The sequence below is a fragment of the Harpia harpyja genome, chromosome 9 (genome assembly GCF_026419915.1).
Source record: "Harpia harpyja isolate bHarHar1 chromosome 9, bHarHar1 primary haplotype, whole genome shotgun sequence".
Classification (NCBI taxonomy): domain Eukaryota; kingdom Metazoa; phylum Chordata; class Aves; order Accipitriformes; family Accipitridae; genus Harpia; species Harpia harpyja.
The window spans coordinates 40,765,984-40,784,344 of record NC_068948.1 but is presented as its reverse complement, the minus strand read 5'-3'; the positions used below and the strand labels follow the sequence as shown (position 1 = coordinate 40,784,344).

Sequence of the window (18,361 nt, the reverse complement as noted above, 5' to 3'; positions counted from 1 at the left end):
AAAATGGTATAAGAATAGGATTAAGCAATAACCCGTAACAGAGTATGCTTTGCTACTACTGTTCCTATGTTTTAAAAACAGACAGGTTAGATGATTTAATGAGTACTTCAAGTATCATTCTATCATTCTAACTTAATCAGGCAGAGCTGTTTTCCCGTTGCTCCAGGGCACACCTATGCATGCTGAAGGAAGCCCTTTCTGTTCAGAATTGAGCTCCTTTACTGTTACTTTTCTCCTGACTGCCTGTCTTTTCCCCGGTCTAAAGTGTGACGATCATAGCTCCTCAGTCAAACTGCCATACAATCAAACTGCCGTCTCTTCCCCACCAGTCGAACTTGGGTATGTTATTGAGCAAACAGATTTATCTCCAGAAATCCATGGGTATCTGGGAGCACATATCATTTTGATGTGCAGGAAGTTGAGTTAGAAAATCCCTCACACCCAGATGGTTGTCTGTACTCCTAAATTCAGTTTCAATACAGCCTCTACCTTTGCAACCTTTCAGAACTAGTGTGTCAAGCAGTAGGTCTCTTTTGGTTTTAATGTCTTGTATATTTGCTATTTCCTCATTCACCCCTCTCATCTGGCTTTCATTTCCAATTTAGTGTAAACAATGACAGCCCAGTACCTCACCTCTGTTGAAAGTAAATTTTTTTATAAGTTAGGGAGCTAAGAAATTTTATGTTTTAAGTGTTCTTAGACAGATTCTTTGGCAGGTAAATAAAGTTAAACCACATTCACCTTATTTACGGAAACTTGCATTTCCTAAGTGTTTTCAGGCTTGTGAGAGCACTGTCTATTACCAAATTTTCACATCTTTGTGTCTTCATTTGCAGAAAGTTGGTACTGATTTTGTTTCATTCATGCTCACTCGGATTCATAATAAAATAATGCCAAATTATCTGTCAAACTGAAGTGTGTAACTTCTGCATCACATGAGTCACTGTACCTTTTGATCATGTCTGTTGGCATGGAAACTTGCCATTCTCTAAATTTTATTTAAAACAAAACTGTAGTGCTAGTTTGCTGCCCTCGTTACTAGTAAATAGCGTACTTTCTGGTTGTAAGCCTCTCAGGTCAAAGACTGCATTTATGTGAATCGGTGTGACTTGGATGCCATTGAAAGGGAACTGGAAGGGCTGGATAATTCAAGGAACTCCAGTCGATTCACACAGGCCTACGGCAGCGCTATACCAGCTATTCTGATTTCATCTGCAAAGGTCACATAGAAGACAGATATTGCTATCAGTTCTCTTGGTGTGTTCCTCATAGTTCAATTTCTAAACTGCGAGATATGTAACCTAAGTGATGGCTTTTGTTTGTAGGCAGCCCTCTGAAAAAAGACAGAGATCAAATACTGTACTACATGGTTGAAGTCTGGGGAGAAAAAAAATCAAAGTACAAAGTCCTATGTTAACTCAGGAAATCAAGCTCTTGTTCTCTCTGGTTCCCTAAGCCATGCTGAATTCTAAACGTGCAGTTTAATATCCAAAATAAAAACAACGTACTGGTGAAACTACACCCAGGAGTACTGGTATAGGCTTTCTGCAATTCCATTCTGCTACCCTAATAAAAATTGCTCTCAAAGGCTTTGTGGCATGGTCTTATTTTCAGAGAGATTTGGGGGTTAGACTTCTCTTCTTAAGTATCCTGCTACAATGACATTCATAGGTAGCAGTCTGAGCGTGTTTTTAATTTGAACTCAGTGTTGTCTTTAAAGCTTTCATAGAACCACTGAGAAACTCCCGTATCTGTATGTTTTATGCAATTGAAGGGTTCCCTATTTAGAAGTCTCTTAGTAGTTCTTGATTCATTTCTCCATTTAAAACTGCCTTGCATTTAAAAGAAAATTGGGGGGGTTAATGCTGTCCATTTAAAAATATGGAATTTGAAAAATACTTTTTTGTTCGCAATACAGAACTAACTCAGGTAAGACTGCCTGTCGTGTTTTCAGTGTTCAGCTAGCAGAAAATGCATACAACAGCAGGTGTGTAATGTCCTGATGGTTGTGATCAGAGAAAATTCATCGGTTAGAATATGGAGCAATTTAAATGTTAAAAATAAGGTTAAAAAATATCCATCAAAATATGGTCATGTTACGTAAAAAGCTGAGATCTGCTATTAAGTAACCGGTGCTGCCGTCAGGCTTATCCCTGCATGTGAATAAAATACCATCAGTCACTAGATGGCACTCACGGGTCTAACTGTGCTCTGGAACTTCAGCTGTTCTCTGCAGGTCTAGTATCTCCCGGGTTTTTTTATTCTCTGTTATCACATAGCAGGAACTTTGCCGTCAAACACTGATGGGACGAGCTTCAGAAATCGAGTCATTCCAAAAGGTAACTGCTGCTCTCATCTGACTTGGCTCTGTGGTGGGGCACTTGCACGGTACAGTGGATGGGTTTTTTTAAAAACAAACTTGTCAAATTAATTGTGACGTTAATTTAGGAAGGAACCTGGAAAAATATTTTCTGAAGTGTCCTTGATGTTGTTTTTCATGTTTGTACAGAACAGATGTTTTATAGGGAAGGTCAGGCGGTTCCCGTTAATGACAGAAAGAGACGTCCTTTCAGCACTCCGCAGGCAGTTGCAGCAGGAGCAGATAGGTGAGTGGGTTCATTTTGCTCTCCAGCTATAACTAAAACCAAAAGCCTCCTGAAGCATTACAATAGAAAAAGGCCTGAGTTTATTTTTCACTTAAAAGAATGATGATCATCTTGAAATTTTTAATATTATAAAAAAAAAACAGAAATTATTATGTTAAATAGATCACTTTTGCACAGAAAATGAGCATAAACAATCTAAAATATTTTTTTCCTGTGTGAAAGTTATATGTGAGTGACAGGGCTACAGTTAAGAATGCAGTCAAACATACCAGTATTACTAGGGCTTGTTGAAGATCAAATGCTTTCATGACAAGAATAAAAATGGACAAATACAAGGACCTTCTCCACTTGATGACTTGCTCATAGTTGGTACGCGGCCATCCCATGCATTTTTCATGAGAGGCAGTGGGCAGTGCAGGAACAGTTGCTGGTGAGTTCTCATATGCAGCAGTTACTGAAATAGCAGATGGGTCAACAGTTGCTGGTCTTGCAAAGTCATCCAAAAAAAAAAAAAAAAAAGAAAGAAAAGCCTCTCTGAAAGGACTGTGGCTGATGTTACTTTCCTATGGTGGCTCAGTGCCAAGAGGCAACATAAAGAGGAAGAGCCATAATTACTGCTGGCTGAGGCTGTACATGGAATCTGGCTGCAGGCACCGCTGTGCAAAACCTGTGATCCCACTGCTCTGACCAGAGAAATGCTCTGAAGGTAACGTGCCCCTCACCTCCGATGGGCAGGTACGAGTGGAGGGGAAGGGACCACGACTGAGTGCTTTAAGAAAACCAAATGCTGAAGGTTGCCAGGCCTCCCGTGGGCAACCTACACCGAGCGGTTGCTCCAAAGCAGCGCTTGCTCCCCAGCACGTTTCTTTTTTTGCAGGTAAGTCCAAAAAGAGAAATGATCAGAACCCTCAGGGTGCTAGCGTGCTCCTTGGCCTCGCAGCAGACCATGTTTCCGTGCTGCTCACTATCGCGTTGGCAGGGACTGAGCCCTGGGAGGAGGGCTGGGCCTTGGCTGCCATGCTGTGCTGGAATGGTGCATAAGTGGGTGACATGAGGTTTGTCACGTTCAGAGCTGATGCTGTGGCCTAAAAACTGCCAGTCAGGGCTCTGGGGTACTGCCTGTAGCTGCTCACAGGGTTTTGCTCTTCCATGGACACCCTAATGCTGTTCCCAGGCTGTTTGCAGCTCCTGTCAGCTGTACCAGGAGGTATTACACTGGTAACGGTAGTCTGGCTTCTTGGGACATTAGCAACTGCCTATCTTCAGAGTATGAATAAATGTATGTATGTATGTGTGCTTGTTTACCTAAAGATCTTTGAATGAACAAAGCTGGATGTTCCTGGTTTTGTAATGGCTCTGCAGCTCTGGCTTAATTAACGTCTGGAGTTCATGGAGGCGCTCCCAGGACTGTGAGAAATCGTCTGGTCCATCCCCACAGCCGCCGACGGGTGGGACACTCGGGTACCCTGGATGCACCATCAGCTCAATCGTTACTGTCCTGCTCTGTGGCGTCGGGTGTGCGGGCAAGGATGCCTTGGACGTGAACTCCACGATGGCAGTGTCGATGGCGCTCCAGATGTTGCTGACAGACATGTTCTTGCCCATGGTGCTCAAACCTATGTAAATGTCTGGCCATCTGTAGCCAGAGGAGGGAACACTGATATTAAAGCCAACGAGGTAGTTAGGAAAGAGTGTCTTACATACAGTGGATTAGGAATCAAAATTTACGTAAAAATTAAGATAGAAAATGGGAGAGGGGGTTTAAGACTTTTAACTATAAACAAAAGTAAAACCAGAACTACAAGCCAGTAATGCTGCTTCTTTCCCTATTGAAACCAGGCTACTATTTAAAGCAGCAGTCCTTCACTCTGACAGAAAGTTCCAGCAAAGCCCCAGTACTGCTGCTATTACTGTATTTACGTGTACTGGCACAGCACAAGGTTGTCTGGCATCTGTGAGCTTACAGGTGCACTTCGTTGGCATGAAAGGGAAGAGCAGAACTAAACTGAGAAATGCCACGCTATCAAAATAAGTTACCATTCCTATGCCTATTAAAACCTGAATAATAACCATCTCTAGATAATAACCCTCGGCTAAGTGGAAACAACGTGACTGAAATAAAATGGAAAACCACCCTACTAACAAAGCATCCTGCTAGAATGTATCAAAGAGCCATAATAAAGGCAAAACACTGGACAAAATGTTCCTGCTAAAGCCCACACAGCTAAGAGGACACCAGCTAGAGGATGTTTCTTATGTAGCTTCAACACAATTCTTTGTTCAAGTCTGGCTACACACCTCAGTTCTTCTAGCGTGGCACGTACAAGCCCAGGAGGGCTGTGCAAGTGTATGCGAGGGCAGAATGAGAAAGTTTTTGGAAGAAACCAAGGCTAGAGTCTTTACCTGCACAATCAAGGAAGAGCGCAGCTGAACACTCAGCTCTTCGTGAGAAGAGCTTGCAGGACTTAGAAAAAAAGTTGAACTTTTTTAAACTGTAAACTGACTAAACTTGCTAACGCCTCATTGCTATGTGGTAAGCAGAGTCTTGCGCTCTCCAGTATCATAAACTGACCTCCAGGGGCTCAGTGTGGTCCCTCTTTGCACAGATGCTGAAATTGAGTTGCAGAGTTGGGTTCCCTGTGACTTCAGCTGACCGCACTCTTCTTATTTTCCTGGGTTTCCTCATGTTACGTGTGTATTTTGTAAGAGTTTGTCCCTCCTCGCCTCCCCCAACACCAGGAGACGAGGTGGAGCATGGTGCGTGTCCAAGCAGGGGTGGCCACAGCTGGGGCAGCCCCACGAGTTCCTCCTTGCGCCTCTGGAGAGGTGGATTGCCGGAGCAGCAGCTTCTCAGAGGTAGACCACCACCACCCCTGCCCCTTCGGTAGCACGGGGAGCCCTGGAGCATGCGGGGTTTCCACTAAACTCCCCTGCACTGCCCCTGTTGTGAAACTGCTCTAAAAGGAGGGTTACTGTCTCCTGATGAACTGCTCTGTGAGTTGCTGTGCCCTTCTCTCCCTTAAATATGGGCTGTTTGAGTAGAGTCCGTGTGCTCTGGCTGGAAAGAGCATGGTGAAATGCCAGTCAGCTGCAAGCATTCAGAACAATTATACAAAAAAAAAAACCCAAGAGCTTCTTTTTCAGTAGACTGAGAAAGTAATGAAATTTGCCCCAAAGGACAGGTGACTGCAAGGGTCTCAAATGAAATGTCTTTAATCCATAAAACATGTCTAAGCCTTTAAGAAAAGTATGTTATTGGGGGAAGGGTTGAGCTTTTTGGGTTTGGCCCCTGAGATGCAGAACACTGACAAGATTGTTTGCTTAGAGCAGTGGTCACCTGCTGTGGCACTGCAAGCTCTCTGAGCTTCATGCCTCCCCTTAACAACAAACACTTGTTTCTAATTAGTCTCTTCCCTGCTACATAAAACCCTTTCTCCACTATTCCAGGGAGATGAAAAGTTATTTCTTGAAAACTTTCCCTAGGTCATACTTCTAAAATTCCAATGTTGATACAGCACTTCAGCCTCCTCCTGTCCCAGATGCCAGGCTAGTGCAGCTTCACTAGAAAGGCTGAGAAACATACCCTGAAAAGAACAATCCCTTTCAGGTGAGAAGTGAGTCATCTCTGTTCAAGCAAAACTTCTTACTAAGCCCTAGTGCCCCCAGCACTTTGTACTCCTCTGGAACCTTCTTGTAAGCCCCAACGCAGAAAGAGAAAGGTGGTGTTCCATTCTGAAAAGATGCTATCAGGAACTGGTAACATCTAAAGCTTTACTAAAAAAAGGATGAGTAATACCTGTCTTACCTTATTCCATGCCTTGTAAACACATCCACCGTGTTAAAAGAATCTTCTTCTACTCCCAGATAAAAGTCCATCAGGGATGGTGGAATCCAGTCACAGTTATGAAGGCCTGGCTCTATTGGGACACGTGTGTACTTAATCCCATATTCCTCTAACACCTCTGCAAATACGTGCCTGACTTCTGTAAGTAAAAACAGAGACACTATAGTCACGAATTAGATAACCAGCTCATCATGTCCCCTGCAAGCTGTTAGCACAGAGATGTCTTTCCATGTTTAAGAAAATATAATCCCATTTGGCTTATCTTCTGCTGAAATGGTTTTCTCCATCTGGATGGGAGTCCCCTTCTGTACTGGAAACACTACTTCCTCAACATCTGCTATAAGGTTCCTTGTCTTCCCTCCAGCACTGAGCATTTAGTCCAGCAACCCCTTCTAAGTTAGTGACGCTGGTCCTAGAGTGCACCAGAGGTGTCTGCACTGTCAGGAACAAGTTCTTCATCAAGTTCCTGCATAGCCAGATTTGTTGTGAGGGTAAATTGCCAAAAGCAATGTCATCTGGAGGCAGCTGAGTGCTGGAGTGGGGAAATCTGGATTTTTTTTGCTCACTCAGTTTTCCATTTCTGTACCACAGTGACCTTATTTGCAAAACAGGGACAAAGGATACTTGCTCATCTCTGTAAAGCATGCTGAGGCCTGCAGACAGAGATTGGTGCAGAAACACAACTGACAGGATGGAGTTCTTGTAGCACCTGAAGGAGCTAACAGCTTTTGCAAACTCAAGCATTCCAGTTTAAACTGGCCAGTCTGCTGCTGGCCCTGGTCTGCCTCCTTCGATGTGGGTGGGAGCACGGAATTAGGACGCTGAGGTGAATTATCAGTCCCTGGAGGAAAAGGTATAACCTGAACCATTTGTGCCATTAATCCCCTTGTGCTGCTATGGGAAGACCCAGGTTACCAAGCAGCCAATTTGGGCCCGGGGCAGGACTGTCTCCCCAGGGCCCAGGTGGGAACATTCACACTGCAATTGTAGAGCAAGTATCTTAAGGTGAGGTTTATTGCCCAAACAGGGAGCCGTGGCAAGGGGAGTCAGTCCCCTCTGAGCTGACTTTCCGACTCTCTCACCTGCTCGGCGCTGGGAAGAAGAGGACTCCCTTCTTACCTGGGAGGACGTGGATGTGCTGGTGCCCATCCATGTGAGGAGGTAGGTGACCTGTCAGCTCATGGAACAGCTCCACCTGGGCCTTCAGCTCCTGCTTCACCTGCACAGCAGAGAAGGGTCAGAGCAAAACCTGTCAGCAGGCTGAGATGAGGAGAGCACAAGGGGGCTGCTGGAGACCTTGCTGGCCAGTACTCAGGGTGCAGTCCTGGGAGGCACAAAGTGCTATGATGTATAAAAGGACATGCAATGCCGCTGCGTTGCCTAGAACCTCCCTTAGGCATGGGAGTCTTTATGTGGATGGTGCTGATAGTGGGATTTTCTAAAATACATAGGCTGTTTGAATACCCGTTTCCCTTTAAAATGAATGGGGAAATGGGTGCTTATATCCCATAGGCAGTTTTGATCACCTGAACACATTCATCCTTGCTCATGGGACAAAACCGGCCATCTTCCTAGACAACAAAAGCCTCTCACAAGGTGATGAAAAGCCTACTGCCTACTTAGCACTTCTCTGGCATTTTCCCTTTACTGATCTCTAGGGTTTTTGTAAATATCCGTTCCAATGCCTCTTCTGCCCCCTCAGATAAGTATTTAACAGGACATTAGTGTATGCAGGCACTGAAGCAGGGAGGAATGAGTTCTCAAAGGCTGCAGAACCTTTGGCAGAGCTAGGCCTGGGACCCAGAATGCCAGGTCCAGCTGCCAGGCAACACAGTCAAGGTTCATCTCTAAGCTTAGTCACAGCTGGGACCTAGGAAAGATCTTCAGCTGTTATGTGCTGGGATAAGTGCAGGCTGATCTCTATCAGGGAAGCAAATTGCATGGTTGTATCTGGCTTTCTCCTACCTCTGACATATTCAGGAGACCTTTTGATAGAGCTGTTCTGAATCCCATTTTCCCATGGAAGAATCCATCTTGGTTGAGCAGAGAAGAGTTTGTCTTGAGCACCTCACATACAGGAGAGCCCTCGGAGAGGTTGGCATGCAGGCCTATTGGGATGTTGTATCTGTAACAGAAATGAAATGCCTGTTAAGCTTTGCATCTCTACCTCCCTTACTGTGGCCAAAGAGGGAGATTTCAGTGAAAGATCTGGACTGATCTAAAAAGTGGCGTTGTACTCAGTGGAGTACATCTTTGTATTCCTGCTTTTCTAGAAAGGAACACAGAACAACACCAACCAGAGCAGAATATCTCCAGGTAACAGCAACCCTGTGCAGTCTGCCAAGGGCCGGTCTGTGAGACTCCCCCAACTCTTCCCACCCTGACTCGTGGAGAGAGCAGCCACGAGGTATCTCAGGCTAAATGCTATAACTGCATTAAAATGCTGTAACTGCACTAAATGCTATAACTGTATGCTACTACTAACTGCCCTGCAGTTACTAGTGACTAAAAAAAATCTGGACCTTGCAACCCTTTTCTAAAGCAATTTATTGGCCCTTGCTAGGTATTCCCTTGAGTTGTTCACCCTATTAAAGATACTACATTTATGAGATGTTTGAGTTTTACTTGACAACTTCCAAAGCTGCCCTTAAGTAGAATCCAGTCACATATAAACAGTGCCCAAGGCAGCTGTTACAGCAACAGCATAGGCTACAAGTGTAAATGCTATCTGAGTTTAAGGGTTTCCTGGTCCAAGAGGCTGCAGCTGAAATTGCCCACAGTGGCCAGGTTTCTGTCTACTGGTGCAGATGATCACTCACTGGGAGACAAGGCTAAGCTGTACAAAGTAGCATCTCTCTGGCACAGACAAAGGATTACTGCAGGGAGATTGGCAGTGTAAGTGCAGAGCCTTGCTAAGGAATCACAAGGGCACAATGTATTAACTAGTTGCACTCTGCAACATTAAAAAGAAAAGGGGAAAAAAAGGAAAAGAAAAAGAAAGGAAAAGAAAAAAGAAATTAAATGGAACTATGGAGCTAGTGTATCTGCAGAGCGGCTCTCGGCCACAGGGCTTTGCAGAGTGTTGGTGTCTCCTTCTTCATCTGTGCTGTGGATTCCCCTATACGATAAAAACAGGACCTGTGAGTGCTCAGATTTGTGCTGAGTTTCATTAGCACTTCTGGAAATCCTCAGAATCAGTGGCCAAAATGATGCTTTGAAACTTTTTCCAAGACAACCCCTGGCCTCTGGCTGACCCAGTAAGTAAATGACAGAACTGCAATGTTCCTTCTGTGCTGCCAGTCTGAGTCATGGTGCAGAGTTAATTTCAAGGCAACAAGTCTGTGATGCTTTAAATTCCTCCTGGAACTTCTGCATGGAGCCGCTAAAACTGGGCATGATCTGTCCCTGTTACAGCCCTTGTACCACAAGGGGGAAACCAAAAGCAATCTCCATTTAGGCAAAGCGTGCCAAAAACAGATCTTCCCCTTCTGTCTGCTGCCCTGAAGGTGACTAGCGAAGCACCAAGTTACTGGAGACAGAAGGATTGTAGATGGATTGGACCAAGTCAAAGTCATTTAGCTCCTTTAGGTCCTAAGGCTTTGGCCCTTGCAGGACTGAAAGTCTCTTTTCCTGGCTCTTCCATGTCTTGTGCTTCCAGGCGGATGATGTAGTCTGTTGCTAGATGCTGCTCCTTCTCAAAGACATAAATGTTATGAGTCAAGTTGTATGGACAGCTCTGTGAAACAAAATGAGTCCATGTCTTTCCAGTCCACTGTGTGCTTAGGGAGCTTGAATGTTTGCTTAATGGAGCAAAACAGCTCACAGAGAGAAAGGTCCTCTCTGGCTTTTCTGATTTGGTGATTTCTCTGCAGCAGGGCCTGATTGTATAATTGACAATAAATGTTCATCTGGTTTTCCTACATGGGCCCTGAGCACATGACGTGCACTCTCACTTCTTGCTAATACAAGAACTGGAAGATGCTGTCATTGGGAGTGGGGGCCCTTAAGCAGGCAGCTGATGGCAGGGCAGGAGGCAGTGTAGAAGGGGTGCTGTGGCAGGAGGCCTTCCCCTCTGTCCTGTGACCTGCTGTGTATCCTGCATGAGCCCAAAAGCAGAGAGCAAGCCTGTGGTTTAGTTTTGGGTTTGTTTAGAAGTCCACCCCAGATTCTTTATCATGTCTCTGGGAAGCTCTGACTGCATCAGCTGATAGCATTATTTGTACCACAGCCACTGCTGTCTGCAAGAAAAAGGATTCATGTGTTACCATGAATCAGCAGATGGAAGACTTTTTTTGTTGAGTGCTCTCCTTCTCATGTGTTGTGGGAGGGCAAGAAATGAACAGCTGAGCCTCTCAGTGCTGTCTCCCAGGAGCATCGAATGAACTACCTCCAATTGTGCAATGCCTCAAATGCTGTGAGGGAAGCTATTTCCAGGAAAAGGCAAGCCCCTCCAACAGGTGTGGGACACCAAGGAGCCAGGCACTGCACTGCGTAACATTAGAGCCACTCCTCCGCCTGAGCTGAAACCAGGGGAATGTGCAGAATGTGGAAGTACAGAGAGAGCTGGCCTTGTTCTCGCTGTAAGGGGAGACTCTGACTGTAACATTAGAGCATGTTTCAGAGCTTTGGCTAACACCAGCTGAGTATCTTAGTAGTTTTCTCTTAGACTTAGTCCTGGCTGGTTTGACAGACTGTCCATGCTGAGGCATCTGAAGAGGAACTGCTAGTGTTTAATGGCTCTAGTGTACAGGGACTGAAACCAAAACTCAAAGCACAGCACAGGAGAAACTTGTTCACAAATATTAATCTGTGGGAGATGCACAGAAGCAGGCATGCTGGGAAAGCTGTAAGGATATGGGAAGGAGGACAACACAGTGGGCACAGCAGGGTGCTAGCTGCTAGCTAGAATATGTGTGTTTCCTCTGGATGCAATGAGCCAAATGATGCTCCTATTCAGCACCAAATGCCCTGCTGCCTGGTGTTTACTCCTGACCGTCCTGACACGCACTGCATGAGTATCTAAAGTTCTAAGTGCAATGAGATGAAAACATGAGCAAAACTTAAAGCATTATAGTAATTAGCTGGGCTGTGCCTTGGGAGACAGGGCTCCAGTCATGCTCTGTCCTGACCGGAGGCTTCGGCTTTAAGACTGAACCAACAGGCTTTTTTCCTACTGATTACTACACACACTGGACTGACTTTTGCTCCTGAGTGCCTCTCACCACTGAAATGTAGCTTCTGCAACCAAAGAACAATCCCAAGGCATGCTGTATTGTAAAAAAGACAGGGAGAAAAGTCAAGTTATGGGAATATCCTGGAAGGGCCCCTTTTTCAGAAGGTAGATGATTGTTTCTACTACACAAACATACTTTATAGTTACCCACATCTTTCAAAGACTGTAAAGTATCTGCTATTTTATTGGCTGAAATACTGAAGCAGAGACCAGCAGCTCAAGCAGCTTATACAGCATGTGATGCCACACTGGGAACAGAGCTCAGCTGTTGTGGGTTTGGCCTCATACCCACTCTTCTGCCTAAGTCCTTTATAGATGGGACATTTGCCAGTCAAGTCTAACTGCTGATTGCTCCACCCAAAATTCAAAATAAAATTATTGGCATTGAGCTTCAAGCAACAGTTTAGTTTCTGCAGTAAAAGCACTGCAGTAACAGCCAGCGTTGCCAAAACAAAATGATGCTGAGGAATCTGCTTGGTATCTCTAAACTCATTTTGATGGTTGTTTTAAGCAGCAATGACCCTTCCACAATCTGTTTGGAGAGGCCCATGTCTAGGTGTTTGCAAGTCTGTCCCACTGTGCTGGAGAATGCACAGATGTAGAGCAGGATTTAGCACAGGGGTTCAGTTCACTCCTGATAAAGCCAAAGGACAGTGTCTCCACATGTGTACTCCTATAGCATAAGGAGCATTAGACTGGGCTGTCTGTGAGCTTGTTGAGAAGAGGTTCAGGCCAGTAGCTTCTGCAGCCACTAAGGTTAATCCATTAGTGAGCTGTTTCCACTGAGAGAAAGTTGGCTGTTAAAGCCAGCCTGGCTCTGTGGTTCTCTGCTCAGCATGCCCTGTAAAGGTGGAGGCGGGGCGGGGAAGGAGATACCCTTACAACAAATGCTACAAGGGGTAACAAGGAATTCAGTCTGGAAAGATTTCTGAGTCAGCAAGCCCAGCCCAGTCATCAAATAGAGAGAGGAAATAGAATCAGCTAAATACTTCCTTTTCAAGTAGTTGCTTGTTTTGCCACATGAACGCTCTGAACAAATGTCTCTGCTGAGGCAATGGGCTTTTGCGCAGCTGCAATCCCTGTTCACTCACATCCTTAGCAGTAAAGGGTTCCTGGAGACTGTTACTATACTGAGTCACTCTTTAAAGAGCCCACCAGCTTTGCACATTTCTGAGCTTGGTGGATGACTAACAGTGCCCCGGGTTCTGCCTGGCCACAGCATGGACCCTTTGCAGTTCCTGCATTCCTGGGAACAGTTGCAGTGGCTGTGGGAATTACGTGATGCGCCAAGCACAGTCCCAGTTGTCTTGCTGAAGGCTGCATGCTCTGGCATAAGCATGGCACTTACTCTTTTCCTTGATGGATAAACAGATCCCACCTTCAACATCCCACTTGTATCCTTATCCAGGAAATTACTGGTTCATCAGGTGTCAGCCCAATTGTGACACAATTAAGAGCCTCATGTAAATATCTGTATCTAGACATCCTGCTTCAGTAAACATCCAAGTGCCTGAAGCCAAAGCAAGGCTGTGCTTTGTGCAAAAAAGTACACCTCTTAGTTTTTGCATTTTGACATTTGCATACTTCCCCCCCCTCCCCCACTTTCACCCTTCAGCAAACTGTAAGATCTAACTGTCTTTCCTCAAATAGCATCTTGTCTTGCTCCATTACTGCTAAGGATTTATTTCTGCTGGAAGAAACACTCCAAAGCCTCTGCAGTGTTAAGAAGTGGTACTGTAATATAGCTTAGGGACATGACTTTCCTTTTAATTACATCTTTGTGTCAACTGAAGCTCCTGTGTCCATGACCTTACGTCAGCAAAAAGTGCTGTTGCCAGTAAAGTTAATAAGATCTCAGATTCTAGTTCAAAGCCTCAGATTGGGCCCCACCCCTAACCCAAACACAGTTCAGCAGTGGAACTGTCTGCTATGTGATTAACAGTCAGATAAAAGGGTGATGAGAAAGCATGAGAGAGTTCTAGATTAGTCAGATGTTGACTGGGAGGGTCAGAATTAAGTCACAATTTACACACACATTTTGCAATTAGTGTTGATGGGAAAGGAAGTGAAAACACAGACAGCAATTAAATGTGGTTTTGTTAGATTCTGCTATTAAATGTACCCAGATGTTGTGGGGGTTTCAGCTTTTGTGTAGCTGATGTTCAGCATTTAAACTGCAGAAAAACCAGGAAGACTGAGGTTGTGTTCTAAAATATGTCACTCTTCATCAAGTATTTAGATATAATTATCTGGAAAAGGGTCCTAATACTCAGTGACAACTGAGCTGGTTGATAAAAGGGGGGAAAACATGGCAGCAAACAATCCTAGGTCTCTCTATTTCTGCTATCTCCATGTTTCTAAGGAAAAATGAAGGGACCTACTAATTTCAGGTAACAAAATAACCCTTCCAATCTCTGGGAAAGGCTCTGGAATAATCACCAGGAAGACTGGCTGACTTCAAGGTGAGGCTTGGTAAGTAGAAAATCAAGATTATATTATATGGATAACCAGGAAGTTGCAGTCAGTCTATGCCCCATAAAAAAAAAAAAGGTTTGAGTTACTGGAAAAAAAAAAAACCACCACAATGGAAGTCTGTTCTCCCACCTGCTGTTCTGGTTATGTACTGCTCTAGCAGTTGCTATCAATAGGTTTGTCATTTGGTGATGAATCAGACCTCTGCTGAAACTTCTCTTTTGCAGTGAGTGGGTCCCTTCTTTTAGCCCAGTTGTGACAGTGAACGAGAAAAGCCCAGGATCAAAAACCTAGATGTTAGGGAAGGTGTATTATTTACTGCTTGGTTCTGCTGTTTTGCAATTAGTTTGCATTAGAGCTGATACAAAGATCTGCTGACTACGATCAAATTTCTGCCAAGGCTTCTAATCAAAACACAGGGCAACAGATGGTATACCCAGAAGCCTACAGAATTATGGTGAAAATGAAGGGAAGAATGAAATTCCAGAGGAACTGTGTTCCTTTCTGAAAGATGCTGAGTCCTAATGTTGCAGAGCAGCATGAGGTGCTTAAGGAGGACTATCCTGCAAGAAAAGTTGTCTTGTTACTAATTAGCTTTGCCTGTGTCCAATTAACTGAAAACCAGGTGAGGAGAGAGAGCCCAAGACCTGCAGTGACGAGCAACCATGTCACAGACAGTTAATCAAGAGCCACCCAGATAATCTCCACAAGCCATAGAAATAGTCCAGCACTCTGACAATCCTGGCACCATGTGTGCAAAAGACCAAATCCCACAACACTGGAATGCACTGCAGGAAAGAGCAAGCTACTTGCTTCAAACCTCTTATCTCAGCTGGTGATAGATCCAGTCTCCCTGCTTACACCCACTGGTCAAGGCTGAAATGTCTGCTATGGAGTTGAGCACATATGCATGTGTGTATATGTTGTACTTGCTTAGTTGAGTGTCTGTGGGGGAATACAAACATGGGGAGAAAATACAGGGCAGACTTTCATCCCATAAACCACAAAATGTTGCAAAGCCTCAATATTCACAGTGGGATGGGAGACAACACCGAGCAGGGGGAAGAGGGAATAACAGCGGCAAGGCAGTCAAGCAACAGTGATACTTTCCCATTTTTGCACCACATGACGAGGAGGACTCAATGACATTTTTAGTAAGTCTGACCTATTAGATATCTGTGTCTAAAAAGAGTTTGCATGAACCTCTGCAACAGAGGAACAAACATGTTAAGGGTGACACAAGATTTCATTTACATGCCTAGGTGCCAATGAAGTGCATGTGTACTAGCAGCACCTGAAGTCGGGCTTGCATTAGAACATGACCAACCCTTTTTCCCAAACCTGCAAACGCTTCCCCCATGTGTGGGTAAGGCTGAATACAGCTGCAGAGAGTTACAAAAATGAGGAACTGCAGAACCTGGGCTGTTGATCTTCAGTGCTGAACAGATGTTCCCAAAGTCACCCTGCTTATATTGTCAGAAATAAATATAAATCCATTTCATTCACATTTACAATTCAAAACTACCTCCCCAAAAGAATGAAATTGTAGCAGCAGGTTGCAGCTTCTGCTGTCACCTGCCCTCCAACCTGGTTTTTCACGCCCATACCGGCTGTCAGCACAAGTGTCATGACCTGGACTCAAAGATGTTTTTTAAACCTCTGATTGCATGGCCTACTTTCCGCCTATGGAAATGAGGCCAGGTGGATTCTATATTTAAAAGCCTGCTAAAGACCACTGCTAAAATAGCTGACAACATTACCCAAGCATTGGGGCTTAAAGGGTTTCATGGTGCCTCTGTGTCTGAGAGAAGTGCTGGCTTTATCTCTGTTTTACATTCGTCTCATTTACTAACAGGATTTTAGGCATCTCAACAGTGTTGTGTCCTTCCACCTCTCCCCTTATCATCTCAGAGGCAGTTCCTCTCACAATGTTTGTGTGTAATCTCTAACCTTTTCAACAGAAGACCAGCTTGCCGCTAACACCACACCCTGGCTTTTCTCTACCACCCAACATCAAAGAAGGAACAAGCTGCAAGCAATTTCCAAGTACCCCTAAAATCACAGCCAAACTGGGGCGAGATGCTCAAGGAGAACAAGGACAGCGTGACTCTCATGCAACCGTCCTCTGCAGCAGCTGTATTTGAAGCATAAGGTCTCAGTTCCTCTAGCACCAGTATAGCTCCTTTCCTTTTCTGCTTTCCTGAATTGTTTCTGAACCCTGCTGCTCTCTCTTTCAGAACATACTCCAGCTTCCAAGAGCCTGCCCACACTGGAGCGATGCATTAGCTGGGTTTTACCTTCTAAATACAAGTAATGCTTCCTATTAAAGGATTTGCTGGGCTAGCCTATGAGAATGACACATAGCATTTGATTTGTTACAGAGCCACAACTGTGCCAGCAACCTCTCTGAAAAGTTCGTGAAGGAGTAAAAGTGGTAAGTTCAAGGTATCGTCCCTCTCTTTATGTATGCAGGTTTTACAAATGGATTTATCAAGCCTTGAATTAATAGAAATATTGAGGTGCTTTTTTAAAAGGTTTCTGGGGTGGAAAACCCAAGTTTTCCGCTGCCCAGACTTAACAACTTAGCCCTCGCAGAATCGCAACTTTCCCTGATCCTGCAATGAACCTGGCTGATCCTGTGTTCAGCCTGGCTGAAATGCATCAAAATAAATGAGATTTAAAGATTTGTGCTTTTATGGTCTAATAGTTTTAGGGGTAGCAGCTTGCTTTGGGTATATAGCGTGGACTTTCATTCTGATGGCGCATCTTTTGGAAGTGTGGGAAAAGAAAGTCCAACAAACCCAAACTCTCCTAGTCAAGTTGTGTAAGTAGCATTCTATCCCAAGGGGAAAAAAAGGTGCACTGCAGTCGCTAATAGCAGAGAAAGAACCATTATGGGTACAGTTGGCAGGTCACTGGGTTTACTATGAAGCGTCTTAGTAAATATGCCTGGAATCCGGTTTTCTTATACCAGCCTGGGCTGTGATACAGTGTTTGTACTGGGGCTATAAAACACTAAATTTTACAGGCTTGGCTTTGCGTGGATGGCCTGTGGAGGCTGTCCACAAAGGAGCTAAAGAAAGTAGCTTACCTCCTTGCCAGCTTGGCTGCATCTGCTGCAGCACTTCCGTTGACTAGAAGGGACACGTTAGATACCGCACCAGCCAGGAAACAGTCCACGATGCCTTGGTTTCTCCGAGGACAATAGCCAAAGTCATCTCCAGTTACTATGAGCTTCACCTGAAGCATCCTTAGAGGTCATCCCTAGCAAAAAAGGAGGGAAATCGGAATGTCAGCAGTCTGCAGATCACAGGCAACGAGGAAGACAGGCTCAACGGGGGCGAACCCTATCATGACTCAGCCCGACTAACTCCTCCTGCTCCACCTCAGCCTGCTGCTGTCTCACAGCTTGCACAGTAGCCGGATTTGCATGTGGCCGCCTGGCTCGCACCATACCTGCCTGCTCCTGCAGTGAGAGCACCAGAGCCTTCCTCTCCTTGGGGGAGCAAAGGCCCGCCTGCGCTTGGTACGGCTGTAGGTGCGGAGTGTACAAAAGGGTCAGGGACTTCGTGGGCTGATTTCGCCGACCGAAGGTGTGCCGGGGGTTCAAATTCCTTTCCCCGCTGCGCACCCTCGCCCGCGGTGCCGGGTGAAATGCCACCGGTGCGAAGCACCTGAGCCAGCTCCGCAGCCGTGATGCCTCGCCGTCACCGATTCCCCGGCCCCATCCAGCGCCGTGCCGCGGCAGACCCGTGTCCCCGGGGCGAACCGGAAAGGAGCGGCCTCCCGCGGCTCGGCCCGGGCCCTGCCCTCCCGCTGCGGCGGGGTGGGGGGGGCAGAGGGGACCCCGCCGGCCCCCCGCCACCCCGGGGCGGTGCGTACCTCCGCTCCTGCCCGCTCCCGTGCCCAGGGCCGCCGCCGCTCACGCAGCGGTCCCGGTCGCCGCTGCCCCGGGGGTGTGTGGCGGCGGGGGGGGGGGGGGGATGCTGGCCCCGGCGGCGGAGCTCTGCCCGCGCCGTCCCGCCGCGCATCCCCCCCCCCTTTCTCCCCCGGTAGGGCCGAGCAGCCCCAGCCGGGCGCTCACCCGCGGCTCCCGGCGGCCCCGCCGCAGAGCCCGGTGCCTCCGCAGCGCTGCGAGCACCGGGGCGGCCGCTCCGCCCCCCGGCGGCCGCGGCTGGCAGAGCAGAGCGGCCCGGCCCGGCCCGG

At 46.2% G+C, this 18,361-nt stretch overlaps 1 protein-coding gene across 5 annotated transcripts; it reads right to left on the bottom strand.

Annotated features, from left to right (window-relative positions):
- Nucleotides 1–2,706: 2,706 nt before the first annotated feature.
- Nucleotides 2,707–18,302, bottom strand: YDJC (YdjC chitooligosaccharide deacetylase homolog). 5 transcript variants are annotated; one of them, XM_052795939.1, is made up of 7 exons: nt 18,038–18,205; nt 17,247–17,419; nt 8,416–8,575; nt 7,570–7,669; nt 6,412–6,589; nt 3,912–4,263; nt 2,707–3,092 (listed from the first exon to the last, which is right to left on the bottom strand). In XM_052795939.1, exons 2-6 carry the CDS (start codon nt 17,402–17,404, stop codon nt 3,912–3,914), a joined length of 948 nt encoding a protein of 315 aa, XP_052651899.1. In that variant the 5' UTR covers nt 17,405–17,419; nt 18,038–18,205; the 3' UTR covers nt 2,707–3,092. The 5 variants fall into 5 exon arrangements, with proteins under 5 accessions (XP_052651899.1, XP_052651896.1, XP_052651898.1 ...); XM_052795936.1 differs by having other exon boundaries at nt 2,707–3,060; XM_052795938.1 differs by lacking the exon at nt 18,038–18,205 and adding an exon at nt 18,240–18,302 and having other exon boundaries at nt 2,707–4,263.
- Nucleotides 18,303–18,361: the final 59 nt, after the last annotated feature.

What these genes read in the sequence shown, in the direction of transcription:
- YDJC (XM_052795938.1), bottom strand. Translation starts at nt 17,404, where the DNA reads ATGCTTCAGGTGAAGCTCATAGTAACTGGAGATGACTTTGGCTATTGT. An exon ending in GCAGCCAAGCTGGCAAGGAG is followed by an intron (nt 8,576 to 17,246) that starts GTAAGCTACTTT and finishes TTTCTGTTACAG; the next exon opens with ATACAACATCCCAATAGGCC. An exon ending in GTCTCCTGAATATGTCAGAG is followed by an intron (nt 7,670 to 8,415) that starts GTAGGAGAAAGC and finishes TCTGCTGTGCAG; the next exon opens with GTGAAGCAGGAGCTGAAGGC.